Genomic DNA, 21726 nt, shown 5'->3' on the forward strand with positions numbered 1-21726 from the left:
GAAGGCAGGCTAATAACCACTCTTGGGATGGGGGAGCAGTAACTAGAAGGGAATATGAGAAAGCTTCTGGAAGGCTAGGAATGTTATGCTGCTTGATATAGGTGCTGTCTGTGAGCCCATAGGTGGGCTCAGTCTGTGAAAAATTCACTAGCTGTAGATGTATATTCAACAGACTTATTCAAATCTAAGCTATATTTCAACAGAAAATTTTAAAAACAAAAAAGATTCCTCTGGCTGCAAACAGAGAATGGGCTGAAAGACAGGGGCAACAGATGATGCGAGCAGCCTAAGGGAGCAGTGAAGGGACTGGGCATCACCAGGGACCCAAACGCACCAGGAAGTAGTTGGGGGCTTAGCAGCCGTGAAAAGTGAAAGAATGAGAGGAGACAGAGAGGACCCCAGGCTGTGGGTCTAAAGACTGGGGTGATGGTGTGCTGTCTCCTGATAAAAGTCACAAAGGACAGAAGCCCTCCTGGCCTCCTGGCCTCCTGGCCTCTCATCTGTGAGACTGGCCCAAGGCAGTCCTTAAGGTCCCTGGTGACAGTTGGAAAAACGAGGACTCAACTCAGAGACAAGGAGGTGCCAAAGAGTCCAACCTGGCAGAAGAAAGGGAGGCTACAAAAGCTGCTTCTGATGAAGGAGCAAAACCAAATGGACGAGAAACCACCGTCAAATTGGTGTACGCGTAAGTACTCACTTCACCCAGAGTGTACCTTGGCAGTCCCCAGAGGTAGGGGAAGGTAGAGGAGAGAGAATACCTAATACTGCAATCAAATCACCACGAAAATCAGGAGGCACCTTGGGAAGAGACTGGGAGGTCTGAACACGCAGGGCCTCCAGCTACTGTAACAGGAACCCGCAGCTAAGGGAGCCGTCTGGATGGACTGGCAACACCCCTCCTCCTCTCTCGGAGGGCACCTATGCCTGACGGTGGGCACTCAACACGGAGGTCTCGTGGTCTGAACTGGGTCATCTGCGGGTCTGTTATAAATCACCCATCACGGATTACACGCTTGGAGGAATAGTCTGAAGCAGCTGAACAGTCTGGGGGTAGTAAAGACCATGAAAGACTCTCTTTACCAATGGATTAAGAACAGCTCAAGATAAAACGATTAGGTATGTTCCAGTCAATACTGCTCAAAACGTGGGAACCTACAATGGCAGGCGACTACTTCAGAGGGTAAGATGGAGAGGAGGTGAAAAGGTTTTATGAAAACTTCACTTACTCATGCCTGGAAGGCTTTAAAATGCTAAATTAACACAAAGTGGGGAAAATAACATTCTCCTTTCTTCTTAAATATGTCGTGGAGCCAATACTAGGTTATAAATAGAGAAAACCACCCCCAGAAAAGCTGGCAAATTCAAGAAGAAAAAGAGTTATTTTAGGTCCTCCCTCTCTCCTTTCAGTCTGTTAAGAGCAGGGTGAAGTATTTATACAAGGAAACAGATTTTTGTCTTAAAAATCACAAATATTTCAATCGAGCAGAAATTGGAACAACAGTCCGAGACAAGTTCTGCAGGCCAGCACGAGGGACTGTAAGTTCTGTTCCCCATCCCTGCAGTGTCCACAAGCTGAGAGCTGAGTGTGCACGGAGCAGCACAAGGAATGCCTGGAAGGCAGCCCCCCCACCTTTCAAGACCAGATCTGTGACTCGCACCCCCTCCCCTGCCCGTAAATTCTTAACCTAGAAATGCCGGTCAAGCAGTCATCTCCTGTTGGGTGCAAGGCTCTTTGTACTAAAGTTCCCAATAACTAAAAACAAGGCGACCATTCACGGCCGAAGGGAGCCTGGCAAGGGCTGTGAGTGGCAAACCTTGGCTTTGGTTGCAGCTGAGGCGAGAGCAGCTGCTGCGGCCGTGGCCACATTTCCTTCGGAAATTTCGTGTTCTACTTTCTTCTTCCCGAGATCACTTTCTCTTTCTTTACAAGTATCAGTGAGTTCCTTGTTCTCTTCAGTTTCCTTTTCTTCTGAAAGAAATCAGAAAGCTTTATTGCCAGTGTGCCCAGACTCAATAAGCCACCATACTTCTCACCTCCGGCACATGACAAACTAGGACTGAGGTTACAAAGAGATCTCAGGGTCACTGCCTTCTTTTTAAGATTTTTGCAGAATCATTCCATGCATGTAAGTGCGCCTCTATCCGAGACGGATTTTCTAAATAGTACATTTGCCTCCCCTTCATTTCTCTAAGCTCTCTATGGAGTTCCCGGAGATAAAAAGGGAACTAAGCCCAAAGGCCAATAAGATCAGTCACTGCGCCGCTCTGGGAGACCCTGGAGTTTGCAGGAAATCAGAAGCGGAGAACAAAGCACTTCTGCAAGCCTTCTGAGAAGACGGATCCACCAGCCACTGACTCAGAGACCAGAATGGCAGGTGTGCACGGTGCTTCAGCCACACTGAACAACTTGTCTGTCTACATGCTACTGACACAAGGCATCCACTAGCATTAGCACTGGTGCCTCAGGAACAAAATAAAACTCAAACTCTAATGCATATTTACTGTTACATTAAGAAACAAACACAAGGGGCGCCTGGGTGGCTCAGTGGGTTAAAGCCTCTGCCTTCGGCTCAGGTCATGATCCCAGCATCCTGGGATCCAGCCCCACATCGGGCTCTCTGCTCAGCGGGGAGCCTACTTCCTCCTCTCTCTCTGCCTGCCTCTCTGCCTACTTATGATCTCTGTCTGTCAAATAAATAAACAAAATCTTAAAAAAAAAAAGAAACACAAAATGAGTAAGGAAATATTACTTTGTAATTAAATTGCCCACACTTCTCTAGTGCTTTTAAATTTCACATAATAAAGTCTAAAAAGGGGGTACCTGGGTGGCTCACTCAGTTAAACATCGAACTCTTGATTTTGGCTCAGGTCATGATCTTGGGGTCATGAGATCAAGTCCCCCATCAGGCTCCACACACAGTGGGGAATCTGCTTGAGATTCTCTCCTTCTTCCTCTACACCTCCTTCAGCTCTCTCTCTCTCAAATAAATAAAATCTCTAAAAAAAATAAATCAACTAAATACAGTCTAAAGAGTTTCCTTGAATTACCTGATTTGGTATCCTCACTAACTTCACTGTCCTGCTCCTTCTCACTGTTTTTTTCATTTTCTCCCTCTTGTGCTTTGTCACCTTCATCTGTTTCATTTTCTCCTTTGTTTTCTGCCTACAAGGGGTACAAAAGAAGAGAACAGAAGAGTGAGCAAAAACAGTCCTTCTAAAGTGACATTACCTTAGAGTAACAAAAGCCTCTGCTATTTTTGGCAGGAAATGAACTAGGTTCAGAAGGGTCTTAGAGAGAAGAGCTGGAAAAGGAATTAATAAATTTGAAGAAATACCTTTCACTTCCTCAATACCTGAGTGCTCACATGTCAATACAGCTCTAAACCACAGTCCCTGCCCTCTCTGTGCCCTCTGCTATAAAGCCAGGGTCACAATGTCCAAAGGATGTCATGGAAATTCATGTATATTGCTTCCTGGTTAAACAGAGAAAGGCTTCATAAATAAACAAATGAATTATCAAATACCGGTCCAAAAGGACCAAGAGCATTTAAACTGATTAACACAGCAGCAAGATGGAATGCTGCCAAAATAAAAAAGCTGACAAAGCCCTTTAATACAGTCATTTGCTAATGGTTTTTGGGAAGAGCCACAATAGGGCATCAGTGACTATGCTCTGGGGACTGAAAACTTCAATTCCTCCGGTCAGATTGTGGTTTCGTTTACAGATTTAAGAAATCCCTGTGACCTTGGACGAATCATGTAAACATTGTCTCTAAAACGAAGAGATTATCATTGACATGATGAGACTGTTTAGGAACCAGATGAAATCATAAATGCATTAATGTAAAGTACAAAGCATAATATTTAGAACAGTGTAAGAACTATAAGTTTACTATTATCCGATCCTTATCTATATACAATTTTAAAACAACACATGCAATTGAGACCTTAAATCCCAGCTTGTATATGTTCAGTCAAATAGTGAATGAATATTCATCGTATACTCCTAATCTTGTCTTTTTTTCCACTGAAGTATAGTTGGCATACAAGGTTTTATTAAGTTCAGGCGTACAACATTAATGATTTGACAATTTGATATATTACACAATGTTATGGTAAATCTAGTTACCGTCACCATACATTATTACAGTATTGGCCATATTCACTATGCTGTACTTTTTAGTCCCCTGACTTATTTTATGATGGGAAATTTGCACCTTAATCCTCCTTCACCTACTTTGCCCATCTCTCTAACGCCCTTCTCCTCTGGCAATCACCAGTTTGTTCTCTGTATTTATGGGGCTGTTTCTGTTTTGTTTTTAAGATTCCACATTAAGTTAAATATTAAAAGAAGCTGTCTTTCTCTGTCTGACTTATTTCACTTAGTATAATACCCTCTAGGTCCATTCATGTTGTTGTGAATGGCAAGATTGGATTCTTTTTTATGACTGAGTAATACTATTCCTGTCGTGTGAGAGATACACACCACTTCTCCTTTATCCATTCATTCATCAGTGGACATTCGTGTTGCCTCCATTTCTCGGCTATTATAAATAATACTGCAGTGAACACAGGGGGTGCACCTATCTTTCTGAATTAGTGTTTTCGTTTTCTTGGGATAAATACCCAGTAATGGAATTGCTGGATCATATGGTAGTTCTACCTTTAACTTTCTGAGGAAGTTCCACAGTTTTCCAGAGTGCCTGAACCAAACTGCATTTCCATCAACAGTGCACAAGGGTTCGTACTCCCCACACTGTTGCCAACACTTGCTGTCTTTTTGTTATTAGCTTTTCTGATTGGTGTGAGGGGTCTCTTGCTGTAGTTTTGATTTGCATTTCCCTGATGATGAGTGATACCGAGCATCTTTTTATGTGTCTACTGGCCATCTGGATGTCTTCTTTAGAAAAAATGTCTATTCAGGTCCTTTGCCCATTTTTAAATCATGTGCCTCTGATCTCGAGGACGCTGTGAGGTCCTGTTCTGCCACACTCACCAGGCATTTAAAGCCTCTTTGAGTTGGAGAGCGGGTCACGAACACGGGGCACTCTGTTGATGCCTTCTGCACCCTGGTGTCAGCATCCCTCCCCCAAGGCCAGTGGGACCTTTGAGTCCCTCACCTCTACTTCAGTTTCAATCTTTACAGTGCTACCTGCTCTTTAAAACCTACTTCAAATACCACCTTCTCACTAAGACTTTACTAATTATTTTCCTGCTGGCAGTTAACTCTCCTACAAAAATCCCTTAATATTCTGTAATTCTCTTCTGGCACAAGTACAGGACCAAACCCTGTAATTCAATATTCATAAAAACCACAATTTTGTATTCATTTTCCCGACTGTGCCTGAAAGGGATATAAAAGGAAAGGTTGGGGAGTGGGTAAGTCTTCCCTGAATGTATAAGTGAAAAATGTCATCTGCTATGTTTTGTGAGACTTATACCTTAAATCAGCAAAGTCTAATGGCTGATAGAATCATTTGTAGTTCCCTGAAAGGGATCAAAGTCAAAATAAACCCAACCGTTATGCTATGAAAGGCATGCTCTCTCTGTGTCTTTTCTGTGGTAGGAGAATTCAAACAGACTTCACCTTTTCAGGCTGCTGACCATCAGTATCTGTTTCCATTTTTTCCTCTTCAGCCCCTTCTACAAGGAGAAGAGAAAGAACAAGTAACACAATATGGAACAAAGGTAAAAGCTATCATACAGCTGTGATGTTTGAAATACGAGCATGCACAATAATATGGACAAGTCTCACAACCGTAAGGTTGACATGAGAAGTCTAACATAAAACATGGACTTTATGATTATATTAATTTCAAAGTTCAAGAACAGATGAAAGTAATCAATGTGTTAGAAATGAGGACAGTGATCAACCAAGGAAGGGGTGGGCAGACAAACAGTGCGTTTTGGAGGGGGGAGAGGGGGGAGAGGCTGAGGTGCTGGTAATGATCTTCTTGATCTTGGGGCTGATTACATGAATGTGTTTAATTTGTGAAAATGCAAGGAGCTGTGTACTGAGGGTTTTTATTGTTCTGCATGCATAAAAATAACAGCCTCAAAAAAATTTTAAGTACAAAAAAGCAAAAAAGAGCCCCAAATAACTTATTACTATTTAACCAATGCTTAATGAGTATGTATTTTGAGTATTTCATGTACTGGAGAAATAATGCTGAGCTAGATATTCACTGAACCTCACATTCTGGCTGGAGAAGACACAAAGCAAGAAGTCCATCACGGACATGTATGTAGGAGACGCTGTGAGACGCACAGAGGGCACGACTGTTTCAGCTGGGGAAGAATAAACGGTTACAGCCATGCAGACATGGCTGGGGTTGGGGGGTGGGTAGTACAAGATAGAGAAAGACATTTCAAAGGAAGAGACAGAAAGATTCAAGGGCATGGGGAAAATGGGAGTCCTTGGTGATGACTAGAAAGCGGGAGATGAGAGAGGAGAGATGAGAAGGAGGGACATAATGCTGGTAAGGGCCTCAGGAGGAAGACCCCTGAATGTGGTACTAAGGGAGTCTTAACTATATGCTGTAGCTAGGAAGTTAATGAAGATTTAAAAAACAAACAAAAACACAATCAGATAAATATTTTTGGTTTTAGAATTTTATACAGAAACAAATATTTCACACATAATGAGGGTTTGCTGTGGTTTTAAATTAAAACACTGAAACATCCTACAGCTTTCATTGGGATATTATCCTCTTGTAAATGACAAGACTAACAGCATTTATCCTCAATGAGAATACTTAAAACATATCTAAACAAACATATTTAAAACTAATCATGTTAAAGTTATTGAATAGGAAAATCCCTCTTGCTCCTGCAGATGGAAGCAAACCTTGCTTCCAGAATTCAGGGACATGATAGTCTGGGATATCACAAATCTCGCATAAGGTAGAGTACCACCTTCCAAAAACGCCAGAAGACTACAGTGCCAGGAGTGGGGCCAGAGTGTGGAAGGAGAGGAGCCAGGGTCACACCCAGACATATTAGCTTAGAGGAGCTCATCACCAGGAAGCTGAGTCCTGGACCAGCCAGATCCAGGGCAGAGAGAGGAAGCCAGGGATTCTACAGAGCGGGCCAGAGGAGGTGGCCAAATGGGATCTCAAGCCAGGGGCAACGCCTAGCTACTAAGAGAAACAAAATCCTCTGCAGTTTTTCCAGTCCCAGTTGTAGCCGTCCAAGTAATGAGCTCACAAAGAGCAGAGCAAAACACCAAAATAGGAAGCCACGAACACTGAGCAGAAACATTAATCGACAGTTTCAGGACTCAAGGATTACTACCAAGATGAGATCTGCCAGATCCCAAATCTAGCACAGCCATCAATGCAACAGATCATTAAAAGAGAGAATAATAAAGATCTCCAACCAACAAGAGCATATTAGAGATGTGCAGAGATTTTTTAAAAACCCAAAAGATCAAAAAATTTTCTAGAAATAAAGCAAAGGGAAACAGATTAAACCAGGTAAAAAGAAAAGTACAAAGCTATAAAACACCTCTAAAGAAAGGATCCATATGGAGACCATGAAAATGGGAAATACAAAAGTATAAGAAAAGGTAAGCCAGGCAAAAGCCAGCCAAAGAATGGTGCTGTTTTCACAGTACTGTTACTTAATACAGGCATCAAGAATAGAACACTATTAGAAATGGAGGGTGACAATGTGATGAAGAAAAGGCTTAATTCACCAGAAAAATTTAACTTTTCGTACCTTTAGGAACCTAATAAAAGTGTCAAACTACATAATGCAAAAGCTGACAGAATGGCAGGACAGAAGTGAAAATGTGCCTCACAGTGGGGATTTGAATATACTTTACTCAATTAAGATCAACAGTGGATGTAAATGCAGCAAGCTGGTTCTATGCTCACCAGAGAATACACATGTATTTAATTTCAACCTCACATGTTACATTTAAAAATACTGGTCACAAATTAAGTAAAGAGCAAATTTTAACACATTTCAAAAAGTCAGTGACACACAGCCCAAGGTTTCTAACCATAATGCAATGAAATTAAGTTTAAAATATACAGATAAATTTCTCTGTACTTAGAAATGTAATTTTGGGAGTCAGTAAAAATAGCATGAAAAAGGAAATATAAAGGCTTCTTAAACTTGTATCAGAAAAACAAAAAAAGCTTGATGTTTACACGCTCTATATTCTTGAGAAGCAGAAAAAGAACAACAGAATATAGAAGGTACAGAGAAAAACATAACAAGGATAAAAATCAAAGCAATAAAAAAAAAAAATACGATAGAGTTAAAACATAAAACAGAGAGTCTCGACATACCCCAAATTTGGTTCTTTGAAATAATAAAGTCGATAAATTGATGTGATAGATCAAGAAAAGACAAAGGCACAAATTAATTGTATAAGTACTGGAAGAAGGGTCATAACTGTTAATAGGGGAAGGTCAAATTGGAAGTGACAAAGAACTCCCAAAAACCTTATGCCAGGGGCGCCTGGGTGGCTTAGTGGGTTAAAGCCTCTGCCTTCCGCTCAGGTCATGGTCTCAGGGTCCTGGGATCGAGCCCTGCATCGGGCTCTCTGCTCGGCAGGGAACCTGCTTTCTCCCTCTCTCTCTGCTTGCCTCTCTGCCTACCTGTGATCTCTGTCTGTCAAATAAATAAATAAAATCTTAAAAAAAAAAAAAAAAAACTTATGCGAAATAGAAAAACTAAATGGACAAATTACTAGAAAATGTATTTTACCAAACAGATTCAAGAAGAAAAGAAGTCCTGAGTAGTCACATAACAAAAAAAATAATAATTTAAAAACTTAAACCAAACCACTATAGGTCCAGGTGTTTTTATTGGGGGTATTCTACAAAACTTCTAAGGAATAGAGGAACACAATCTTACTCAAACTTTTCTAGAAAAAAGAAGAGAGAATACCCCCTAATTCATTCTATGAGGCCAGTATAACTTTGATTTACAAATTAGATACAGACAACAGATAAAGTACAGTAGAGCTACTAGGCTAAATCTCACTCATAATCCCAACTGAGAATCTCCTAAGGAAAAAAACCTGAAAACAGAATACAGCAGTGTAGAGAAAAGGCACCACATTATGACAAATCAATACGACAGTATCAGAAAGATAATTTAAAATTTATAAGTCTATAAATTTATAGATTTAATCACACCCATGAAGTATCTGATAAAACTCAGTATCTTTCATGACAAGCTCCTGGAAAACCCAGGAAACAAGGGAAGTTCCTGAGCCCCCAAAAGACTGTTATCAATAATCCTACAACAAACGCCATCCTTCCTGGAGAGATGCCGACAGTATCTCCTCCAAAATCAACAGCAGGACACAGGTAACAGTGTTACCATGTCTCTCTCTCTCTCTCTCTTTTTTTAAAGATTTTATTTATTGGGGCACCTGGGTGGCTCAGTGGGTTAAGGCCTCTGCCTTCGGCTCATGTCATGATCCCAGAGTCCTGGGGTTTGAGCCCCGCATCGGGCTCTCTGCTCAGTGGGGAGCCTGCTTCCTCCTCTCTCTCTGCCTGCCTCTCTGCCTACTTATGATCTCTTTCTCTCTGTCAAATAAAAAAATAAAAAATAAAAATCTTTAAAGATTTTATTTATTTGACAGAGATCACAAGTAGGCAGAGAGGCAGGAGGAAGTAGGCTCCCCGCTGAGCAGAGCCCAATGTGAGGCTTGATCCCAAGACCCCGGGATCATGACCTGAGCCAAAGTCTGAGCCACCCAGGCGCACCCTCCATGCTGCCAGAGTGGCTGTAGCCCAAAGTAGTCAACTAAGAAAATGAAGCAAGCAGTTCTGATTGTAGAGAAAAGAACTGTATACCTGAAAGAATTTGCCAAAAAGTTACTAGAAACCATCTCAGGGCAAGGTGGTTAGCTATAGAAGTAACATATAGAAGCAACCACTTTCCACATGTTAAAAACCAATTCTAGATAAAGACACATGAAAACAGCAAAACCTGAACGATATTTTCAACATGACACAAAAAGTGCTAATCATAAAGGACTAATTAACTTCACTCTATTATTTTTTTATTATTTTTTAAAATAGATGTTATTTATTTAAAAAAGAGAGAACGTGAGTGGTGGGAGGAGCAGGGAGAGAGAAAGAATCTCAAACCGACTCCATGCTCAGAACAGAGTCTGATGAGGGGGTGCTCTCAATCCCACAACCCTGAGATCATGACCTGAGCTGAAATCAAGAGTCAGTCTCTTAACCAACTGAGCCACCCAGGAGCCCCAACTTTCCTCTGTTAATAAAATCAAGGACTTCTTTTCATTAAAAGTTGCCAAAAAGAAAGAACAAATAATCAAACAGGAGAAAACACAGGCAGCACAACAACAACAAGTGTGTGTCAGATTTATAAAAAGCAAATCATAAAAACTATTAATTAAAAAGTGAGCAAAAGACAAAGCAGTTATAGAATGATGTGTGTATGACCAGGAAACAGAAGATACTTAAATGAATTACAGAGTAGTGTAATTTAAAACGACAACGGAGGAGGGGGCTTGGGGTGGCCCAGTCCATTAAGCATCTATCCTTGGCTCAGGTCATGACCCCAGGAGTCCTGGGATCCAGCCCTATATCGGGCTCCTTGTTCTGTGGAGAGCCTGCTTCTCCCTTGCTCTCTACCACTCCCCCTGGTTATGTTCACTCTCAAATAAATAAATAAAATCTTTAAAAAATTAAAAAATTAAAAAAAACCATAATGGTATGTTACTTTACACCCGCTATATCCACAGAGCCTAACACTAGCAAGTGTATGATTGCGTGCTATGGTACAAGTGTCAACTGATACATACACTCACTCACTCTAGGGAAAAAACTAGAATTTCCTAAAACCCTACAACTCACAGGATTAGTCCACAACAAAGTAAGAAGTTACACAAGAATGGTCAACGTTCAACATTCAAAATATTCAATGCTCTAAATTTCTTCTACCAAAAAATTCAGCTTCAAAAAAGTAACAACCAATTTAAACACAGGGCCGCTGAATGATGCCAATTCCTTGTCCCAGTGTGACAACCGGTCCACCAAGCACCCTTGGAGAAGCGTCTCGTCTCAGTGAAACCTTGCACAGAGGTGCCCTGTGAGGTACGAACAAGACTGGACATGCATGTTTGAGATGCAACAAACAGGAACAACCCAAAATGCCCATCCAGTAATAGAAGGACAGATGATGAAAATGGGTTACATCATACCACAGCCTATTTCACAGCAGTGGACATAAATGAACTGTGCCGACGTGCACACTGTAACTACACAGATATGCACTGAAAACCCAAGAGTAAGGAAAACAGTCTCAGAAGTACAAATAAACCATATTTTATAAAGTTTAAAAGCAAATTTACATCTAACATATTCAGTACATCTTTCTTTGTGATAAGAGTCACTTAGAAAGCAGTCGAATGGTATTTCAAAATTTAGGATTCTCAATAAAAGAAAAAGAAAAAAAATTTAAAAAAATTTAGGATTTTCAGTGCTGGTAGTTGGGAAGTGAAAAGACAAGGGAGAGACAGAGATGAACACTCCTGGCAATGCTCTAATCCTTTTTTTTTCTTTTAAAGATTATTTATTTATTTGACAGATAGCGATCACAGGTAGGCAGAGAGAGAGGAGGGAAGCAGGCTCCCTGCTCAGCAGAGAGCCCGATGTGGGGCTCGATGCCAGGATCCTGATATCAGGACCTGAGCCGAAGGCAGAGGCTTTAACCCACCGAGCCACCCAGGTGCCCCATTAATGCTCTAATTCTTAGTTCAGATGAAATACACAGCACGCATTATGACACATTAAGATATAAAAATGAAATCTGAACAAAAACCAAACACAGATGGAGTTTAAAAAAAAAACAACAAACCTAACTTCACAAGTTACTGTTAATTGAACGGGCCTTAGGCCACCTTTGCTGAGTCAGTTTAATTACAGAGTGAATATTATGTGGGAGGAGTGCAGTATTTCTTTTTTAAAGATAATCAGCTTTTAAATGACGACCCGCAACCTACAGTTCCACATTCTAAAGAGATCACACACTCACTCTATTACAAGGCAAGTCACATTTGATATTAACTCTTTTTATTAGCAGTCACAAAATATTAACACCTATCCACACAATGGTACAGTTAAGGGGAAGAAACCTGTGGCCAGTGCTCAGACCTTTAATGAGAGGTTTATTAAGAGTTAATTAGGAGTTGTGTGTTCCTCAAGATGCCATGTGGAGGAGTATGGAAAGTGGTTTCTATCCTACAAAACATTTTTTCAAGCTGCTTTTAGACATCTTCTTGGAAAAGGGAACACAAAAACAACAGCTTCTCTTTGGTCTGAATTCTGGTTGGAAGCGTAAACGCTTAAGAGGTTGCAGCCCTTCCCATATGCCATGTCGTCTTGTTGACGTCTATAAACTAGACGGCTGAGAATCCTTCCCTACAAATGTGTGGTCTGACCCATGTCTGCAGAGATAAATGAAGATGATACTAGAATGAATTAAAAAAAAGTTCCAAACTTAAGCAAGAAGGCACATAACATAAATCAATGGGCCAATGCCAAACACATAAAGGAGGAGAAATTACAAAATCCTCTGACACGTAACTAACTGAGCTAGGAGAGGACTGCCTGGTCAGCCAGGGAAAAATACCAGCATCACGGTTCACAGTCAGACCTTATGTCAGAGAATAGGGCTCTGCGAAGGGCAGAGAATAGCTGTCCTCTACTCATCTCTGCAGGGCGCATGAGGCTTAGCTGCCGCCCGCTCTCCCCAGCAGCACACCACTGGCCATGAGAGCAGCCTGGGACTGAAGGAGTGTGGCTATGTTTCAATACAACTTTACAGACACTGAGATGTCAACGTCCTATAATTTGTATGTCACAAAAGAGTACTCTTCTCTTATTTTTTCCAACCATTTAAAAATGTAAAAACGACTCTCAGATATTACAGGCTAACTAAATGCAGGTGACAATCCGGATGTGGTCTAAGAACCAAAATTTCCTCGCCCCTACTCTAGAAGAAGTGGCTAAGTTCTGGATCCAGACTGTCTAGGTTCAAATTCTGCCCCTGAAGTGACTGGCCGAAGTGATCGTGGGCAAGCTACTTAGCTGACAGACGCTTGGGTCTGCTTATCTACAAGAGGAGAACTATGATAGCGCTTCTTCCTAAGAACAGTGCTAATGATTAAATGAATTATTTCATGCAAACTGCCTCATGGTAAGTGTTCAACGATATTAATGTTATTAGCATTAACTATGTTATTAGTTATTAGGACTGCACCCTAGTCCTACCTCTCTACTAACATGAGCTCTTGCTGTGGCCCGTGGCACTCAGATGCTCTCATTCTGCCCTGACCTTCCAAAGGTCCTTCCCAATCTGACAGGCCCTCTGTGACTTTCCCTCCCCATGTGACTTTTGATTTTCCTTTAAAGGGTCAGACATGAATCACCAGCCCTTGTCCCATTCTCTTAAAATGTTACTAATGGGTCAGAGATAGCTGACCGATCTGATTGACTGAGGGGTCAGTAAACTACAGCCCTGCTGCCCATTTCTGTAAATACAGTTTCATTAGAATGCAGCCACATTTGTTTGTTTAAATATGGTCTACAGCTGCTCTTGCACTACAAAGGCAGGTCTGAGTAATTATGACACAGACTGTCTGGTTTGCAGAAGCCTGAAATTTTTATCATGGCTCGTTACAGAAAATGTTTGCTGAACCTTCTGATAGTAAAGTTCATACTGTGACAATCCTGCTTATGAATACAGATACTGTGGAGGTCTCTAACTCTTAAGGTCTTAACATTAATGTTGGAAATTGAGGGACACTGGCAAACAGGGGGTGTGACCAGAACCCGGGAGAATGACTATCAAGGTGGTGAGATTCTAGAGTGGTCCCACGGATCCCTAACTCATGGTTTTCATGTCCTTGTACAGTCCCCTTCCCCTGAGTGTTAGCAGCACCTGTGACATGTTTCTTTTTTTTTAATTAATTTATTTATTTGACAGACAGAGATCATAAGCAGGCAGAGAGAGAGGGGGAGGCAGGCTCCTCACCGAGCAGAGAGCCCGACGCGGGGCCCGATCCCAGGACCAAGATCACGACCAGAGCCAAAGGCAGAGGCTTTAACCCACTGAGCCACCCATGCATTCCTGTGACGTGTATCTAACTGACAGAGTAAGGGAAAGGCGATGCAGTGTTCAGTTATATGAGGCCCCGTCTTTACTACACTCACTCTAGAAACTCTCCTTGTGGCCTGATGCCAAGCTGCCATGGTGGGGAAGCACGGTTGGGGAGGAACAATGGGTGGTGGCCTCTGGGAGTTGAGGGTAGCTTCCAGCTAACAGCCAGCAAGGAGCTGGAGCCTTCAGTTCTACAACTAGAAATAAATTCTGACAACAGAAGTGAACAAGGAAGTGGATTCTCCAGCAGCTGTGAACACAACCCAGCCACCACCTTGAGGGCAGCCTCACAATATCCCCATCAGAGGGTCCCGTTAGGCCATGCACAAACTTCTGAATCACAGGAGCAATGAGAAAATAAATATATCCGGTTCCAAGCCACCAGCTTTGTGATAACAGACTATGCAGCAATAGGAGACTATCTATACACCTCCTGGACGTTTGAACGAAACTCAACCAAGGCTGAGAGGCCAATTAGCTGGCAGCCACAAGATAACAGTATCTTCAGAGACCAGATTCAGGAAATGGTAATACCAGTCTGCTTCCACTCTATTTCTTGCTCTGCTATCCCACCACAGTTGCAACACTGATCCCCCAACTGACTCCAGGCCTCCGCCTCCACATTTGCCCGGTGTCCCCAAACCTACTTTAGCTGCATGTCACTTTCACCCTTGGAGCGCGGAGCTTCTATCTCCTCCCACCCACCAGGCCAGAACACCGTCCTCCATGGGCACCACACCTTTCTCCTAGCTTTGGCCACCAAGTGCTTTTTAGTCCAGTGATAATACTGCCAGCAAAAGGAGAATGAGGAGATCTAGGAACCATCCCCTAAGAGCTGAAAGAACCAGGAAAGGCAACTTGGAGAGAACGAAATACTTGCAAAAATAAAAAAGTGGAGTTACAAATAAGTAATGATGCTTCCGGAAAAGAACTATGATTATTTGGTGGGAACTCCCATTTCCTGTCCGCCATCTGTAAACTGTCTGCAGGTACTTCCTAAAACAGACTGAATCCTGTTACTTCTTTTTCCTGGCGACTTCTTGATTTCCACAAGGTAAAAGCCCTTCAAAATCACCCCCTCCACACACATCTGTTCGGCCGCACTTGGTCACAGTACTTCTTGGTATTATTTCCAGAATATGCCAAACATGCTCATCCTTTTTTCCTCTTTCCTTGTTGTTTAAAAGTTACTGCCTCCGTGAAGTCTTCCCTAAATGACCCAAGCATAACTGTTTCTTTCACTTGGGCCTCTATCTATATTTGTCTTTTGTCTTTCACCTCCCTCCCTTCCTTCCTCCTTTTCTGTCTCCCTTTCCTACCTACCTACTTATAATGTCTCCCCACCCTAACTGAATATTCTTCAAGAACAAATGTTTAAATCAGCAACTTACAGAGCGTGGTCCAGGTACCACCCCTCCACCCCCCCACCAACCATGGCAGAAAGGTCCCCATGGTCAAAACTATTTTTATAACAACACAAAGATGTTATCTGCCTTTCCACTCTCCTCTACTAAGAGTGGAACATGGCTTTCCAGAAGCTGCATGACGCACTATGAAATCAGCTACAGAACGTGCATCTGTGTATTGTTTTCGTTTCAAAGTTTCTGTTTTAATTTCAGATACAGTTAATATCAACAGACATAATTCAAATAAATTAAAGCATTTTGGGTTCCTCATTATTTTTAAAGGGCACAAAGAAGGCTTGAGACCAAAAAGTTTGAGAACTTCTAGTCCAATAATTTGTGTCTTCTCAGGGAACAGAGTAAGGCCGATGGTAGGAACTCACTCAACACTTCCGGGAAACAGACCATGTCATTCTCTGTAGTAGATCAGTGCTCCGTAGAGCTACCAGTATACAGTTCCAGCCTGCACCATCCGCTGTGACTCTGCTCCCATCTAGCTGTGCATCTGATCTCTCCCTGTCCTTATCTGAACTCTGGGTTGCAGTTAAACCAGTTTATGTTCCACCCTCTGTTACCATCTCTGTGCCGTTATTCACATTGTTCTGTAGAACCAAACCCTTCCTCCAGCCTGGCTCACTGACATCCTAAACCTCCTTCCCATTGTTCAGCTCAAATCCTTTGTGAAGTCTTCCTCAGTCTAAACTTACATGTCCCTTTGTGCTAACTCTTACAGTCCTCCTTGAACAATTAATACTATGTATATCTATGCTTTACTATGTCCCTAATCCTTGAACACTGAATCATTTTTATACACATGTGTAGCCCATCACAAAAAACAGTCCCAATTAATAGAGAGTTTTTTTTTTTTTTTTTTTTAAGATTTATTTGTTTGTTTGAGTGTGTGTAGTGAGGTGTGGAGCACGGGCAAAGGCAGAAGGAAAAAAGCAGATTCCCTGCTGACCACGGGGCTCCATCTCAGACCCTGGGATCATGACCTGAGCTGAAATCAAGAGTTGGATGCTTTACCAAGACTGAGCCACCCAGATGCCCCAAACAGAGGGTATTACTTATGTCCTACACAGTAGCCTATAGCAAGAGATCTCCATCAAGTGAACAAAAGGCCTAATTTGATAAAAGTCCCCAAAGGCATTATATAATTACATTATATAATGGAAGCCAATTTCTTCCTAAAAATACATATCCTACCATTTAATAAATATGGGTCTTTAGGCAAGTCACTTAAACCCCAGCCAGCATTAGCTAGTCCTTAGAGGTTAAACATCTAATTATAAGCTGCTAAGAAAAGTGACTCTATCCTTCTCTGCCTCTTGATATCTAGAAGAGCCCTTCAAACAGAATATTGACAAAGAGGACAGAGAAGCCACTCTACGTGATGGAAGTCCCATAATCAAATACTGTTCCACTGTTTGCTTAGCTCCACCAGCCTAGCATATTTTCACACATGGTGTTCTAAAAGTGCCTGATTTTTAAAATGTTGTGGAAATCCTCGTGATGAGAAGAATGAGGTTATTTATAAGCGATGACTAGTATCTTGAGGCAAGAACTAGAACCGTCACTTCTGGGTTTCCTGTTCCTAGAAAGTGACCCTTTCGACATTATTGTCAGGATGCTCTTCATCTCCTGACGGACTAGAGACTAGTTTTTAACTTTCCTAAAAATGAGAAGTGATTAATAGGGCTCTTCTACACAGAGGGGTGCCAATGGCTCAAGATACACTCTTTGCAGCCCCATATTCCACAGGGTGTTACGGAGCTCAGGGACAATCCACTCACTGACATAAAAGAATCTTCTCTGAACGTTCTACTTGTGATTCAACAGCCCTAGAGCATACACAGTCAACTGTAAGAACAAGCACTGATTAACTCAATCTTTCAAATTTCTCTAAACCAAAATTAAGATACAGACAGTAAATCTACTCAGAGGCAAAAAATTAATTAAATAAAGCCAATACCTGACATCAGGAAATACAAATGGGGGTTACAATAAATAAGTCTTCGACAGACCCTTGAATATGCACATACATTCCAATTCCCTGGGGGAGGAAGGGCTGCCAGCCTCAAAAGGGACCAAGATGCATTATATTGTGACAATTATATAGGAGAATGTCCTTATTCCTATAAGATGACGCATGCTGAATTATCTAGGATACAGACTCATGCTGTCTACAACTTACTTTGAAATAGTTCACCAAAAACAAAATAAAAATCATTTAGACTGCTATATAGATACAGCAAAGTTGAACCTAACTGGTAGGCCCATGAAATCTCACTGTGCTATCCTTTCAGTATTTTCAGTATGTTTGACTACAAGTAAATGGGTTATCAGAAGGCTATTTTGTCAAGTCTCTAGGTCAAGTAAAGAGAAATTTATTAAAGTATTTAATAGGGCCGCCTGGGTGGTTAAGCATCTGCCTTTGGCTCAGGTTCTGGGATTGAGCCCCGAATCTGGCTGCCTGCTTCTCCCTCTCCCACTCCCCCTTCTTGTGTTCCCTCTCTGTCTCACTCTCTGTCAAATAAATAAAGTCTTTTTAAAAAAAGTATTCGTGTGATATGGTAAGAAAATTATATTTGATATTCAAATGTATTAAGTTCTCTGAGAAATAAATCAATTTAACATTTCCTAGACAGGTGATGTTCTCATCCTAGTAGAATGAGTTTTAAAAATATAGGCACTCCTGACACTCTTCTGGTCTAAGCCTCCCATTGGCTCCATCTCACCTACAGTAAAAATTAAAACTTTACAACATCCCATAAGCCCCTCATCGTCTCCCATAATGGCCCCTACTGTGAGGTCCAGCTACTTGTCCATGATCTCCCCTTGCTATTCCTCAACTATGCCAGGCAGCTCCTATCTAGGGACCTGTACAGTGGTTGCTCCCAGTGCCCACAGCACTCTGACCTTAGATGTCTGATGACTCCTTCACATCTTTGCGCAAATGTCACTTTCTTGGTAACATACTTCCTGACCTTCGGAAATTGCAATTCCATACACTCATACTTTTCTTCCTAATCCTACTTTGATTTTCACCATACCACTTACCAGCCAACATACTCTTTCTACATATTTATATTTAATTTACACAATCAAAGTTTTATGTATCATGTATTTCATCTTCAACCTTGAAAATATACAATCCTCGCAGACAGGGATTTTGGTATGTTTTGGTCACCAGTACCCTAGCACCTAAAACACAATGAAATGACATGGTAACAACACATTTACAGTCTTATTTATCCCTAGGAGTTAAAAAGGAAAAAAAAAAAAAAAAAAAAAGTCCAGGACTGACCTCCCATTCAAGAATGCTTATGCAATGCAGTGCAGGCTTGTACACTGACTCACTCTGACTAAATTCTGGCGTGGGTTTCTAAGCACTTGATCTCGTAGAGATGAATCATCCAGCTGCTCTTCCTGGTACATTTGCCTCTCCTTATGTAGCTCCTATAGATTTTCAAGAGGACCTGGGTCTCCTCCTACTGTATTTCCCGTAGGATATAAGGCAGGACAGCACAATGGAGCTAAGGTCTTAAATGATCCTTGTTCAATGAATAAAAAATACAGACATACCAACACATGTTACTTCTGCCAGCAGGCTACAATAAAAAGAGGCTGAGCTTTAGGACTGGGTATTTAGGTTCAAAATTTAAACCAGATTCTCACAAGCCTACATCATCTGATAAAACCTTCCTTGGTTTTATAATAAAAATGCCACTTCCTCCAAAGGATTATAAAACAAAACAAAACAAAACAAAACCAAAAAACCCTCAAAGCACCAGTCAGAAAACCCCTATATAACATGTCACAAAGAAATGCTGATTTCCAACAACTTCTGAAAAATGTTTAAAAATTCTTTTCATTTCATTTCTTAACTTCCCTTACCTTCCCCTATAACTGGGCAAATAAAATCTGATAATATTTTTAGTTAAATGCAAAAGGTCTCAAATATCAGTATTTTTTTTTTTTTTTTTTTTTTGTATTCCCAGAATGGCCTCTGGCCAAACAGAAACGAAAAACCATGCAGATTTAGAGAAGTCAGTAGATACTGGTGAATGAGTAGAATTAAAGAGGATGAAATGACAAGCCCCTTCTGAGAAGTGAGCACTCATTTCCTCAAGAATTCCTAGAAGTCACCTAAAATGAAAATACGAGGTGTTCCAGATTTTACCAAACACTCCCCACATTCCAAACCCACAAAGAAAAGTTAGAAAGGTCAATGTGAGAAATCCAAGAAGAGTCCTGTATTTCACAAGGAAGCTTACTTATTTTTTCCTGTATTGTCATTTTACCACTGTTAATAAATATAAGTTAATACGGACAGCACAGTAAATGAAGTATAACAATAGAAAGTATGTGAACTCCCCATTCAAGTACAGTATCTTGATAAGGAAAATCCTGCATCGTTCTATTTCAAATCAGTGGCACTGTTTTGTTATATCAAGTGTCAGTTTAAATGTAAAATCAATACCTCCTTTCTGTGAACTCCCTATCTGGAATGCGGCTCAGAAGGAAAGGAGGTATACTGTTGCCTTCACAACACAATTTTGCTGAGCCAATTCCACCCCAAGAATCATTTGCTGTCTCCTAATTTATTCTGTCAGTCACAGCCCAACATAAATCCATTAACTATCATAGGCCAGCATTAAGTTACAATTCTATTTATAGCTCATTCCCAAATATTCATATTATACTGGTATTTTCCTCTGCACTTATTAAATGGTAAAAGAGCCCAAATTCTGTTGTTGCAACAGTGAGTATCCACTGTACTTCAGAGAGGTTTTCTGATAGGCTACTTCCAGCTACTATGAATGTTTACTTTCCGTGCCATTCAAAGAATCATCCCCTGCCGCCCCCAGTGCTTCCTGCAGCAGTTGGATCCAAGCTTTGCACCCTGTGGAAACCATACATTCACTACTCAGTCAGAAAAAGGACCCCAGAAAGACTGAGGTCGCTAGATTTTGGGTTTGTTAAATTAGAAATGGCTACGTTTGCAACATGTTTCTTAACCCCTAATGCTCTATGGGATCACCTACCAAAACTTTAAAAACAGATCACATACAGAAACTTGTCCCTGATTTTGCAAAGTACAGAAAAACTTCTTTGAATCACACTAAGAAGTTGTTGCCAACCCTTTTCAATTCCATGACCACAGGGAACCAAAAGATGCTGCAAATGAACCAAAACCACAAAAAGTCGAGGAAAGTAAGACATTTCCCAGGCATTCAATAGGTCCAGGCTTCCCTTTCCTGAGCTGGGCACTGCCTGGTAGTGCAGAATCAGTAAAAAGAAGGATGTGGCTCGGCTTGTTAGTTTGGGTATCCATCTAAGACAGAAAAATAAGTGAGTTTTCAAACTAAGAAATACTATGGATACTCTGTTAAGAACAAGTAAAAAAAAAATGTCAATAATTTGCTCTAAGAGCTAAGAGTGAGAGGTTTGATAAATCCGAAAATCTGTTTCCAGCTATCTGCAAAATGAGACTCCTAGATCGACACTTTCATGAAGGCAGAGGGAACAATAGGGATAGGACCTATGCAACCTCACAGAGACCATGAGATTTTACACTTGAAGAGACCTCAGTGCTATCTACTCAGACCACTCAGAACAGAGCCCCAGGAGGTCAGATGGGGTCATCTATGGAGTCCTGCCTGGCAGTTTCACTTTCTATTTCACATACCCTTTATTCTGTAAGAACAAATCAAAGAGAAATTAAAAAATGACTGCACTTGAAGCATAACTAATAAACTGTACACAACTGAGACAGAGATGTAAGAGGCGAGGTGACAGCAAGAAACCTTTAGCTTGAGTTACTCATCAGAAATTGTTTCATAATGAAGAGAAAAAAATGAACAATGTAAGAAATGTTGGGAATACACTACTGATAATCGTGTATGAAATAGTTTCCCGTGGTGTGAAAATTAGCCTCTTTTAGCATATAGGAAGACTTGCCATTTGAGAAGGCATGTATTGCTTATGAAGCTACTTTCCTAAAATTTTACTCCTTTTTGTAATAAAGTAATCAGAATTCCTTAGCAGCAAAATGTCATCTGTCCAATATCACAAACTAGCATAACTATGAAGTACACTGGAGAGAGTATCTAACCATCACTTTCATGTCACACCTAAGAGAACTCAGAGCTAATGAAGGTTA

The 21726-nt window shown here is 41.1% G+C and overlaps 1 protein-coding gene across 3 annotated transcripts in view; it reads right to left on the minus strand.

Annotated features, from left to right (window-relative positions):
- The window catches only part of SMARCC1 (SWI/SNF related, matrix associated, actin dependent regulator of chromatin subfamily c member 1), a 173022-nt gene that overhangs the window by 42940 nt on the left and 108356 nt on the right, over window positions 1-21726 (minus strand). For 2 of the 3 annotated variants that reach the window (XM_045991005.1, XM_045991007.1), the window contains exons 22-24: window positions 5588-5643; window positions 3049-3163; window positions 1815-1969 (exon numbers count right to left, since the gene is read on the minus strand). In XM_045991005.1, coding sequence (XP_045846961.1) covers window positions 1815-1969; window positions 3049-3163; window positions 5588-5643 — 326 coding nt within the window. The remainder of the gene's footprint in view (window positions 1-1814; window positions 1970-3048; window positions 3164-5587; window positions 5644-21726) is intronic. The other variant, XM_045991006.1, reaches the window with a different exon arrangement.

Source organism: Meles meles, chromosome 20, assembly GCF_922984935.1.
Source record: "Meles meles chromosome 20, mMelMel3.1 paternal haplotype, whole genome shotgun sequence".
NCBI classification, from domain to species: Eukaryota; Metazoa; Chordata; class Mammalia; order Carnivora; family Mustelidae; genus Meles; species Meles meles.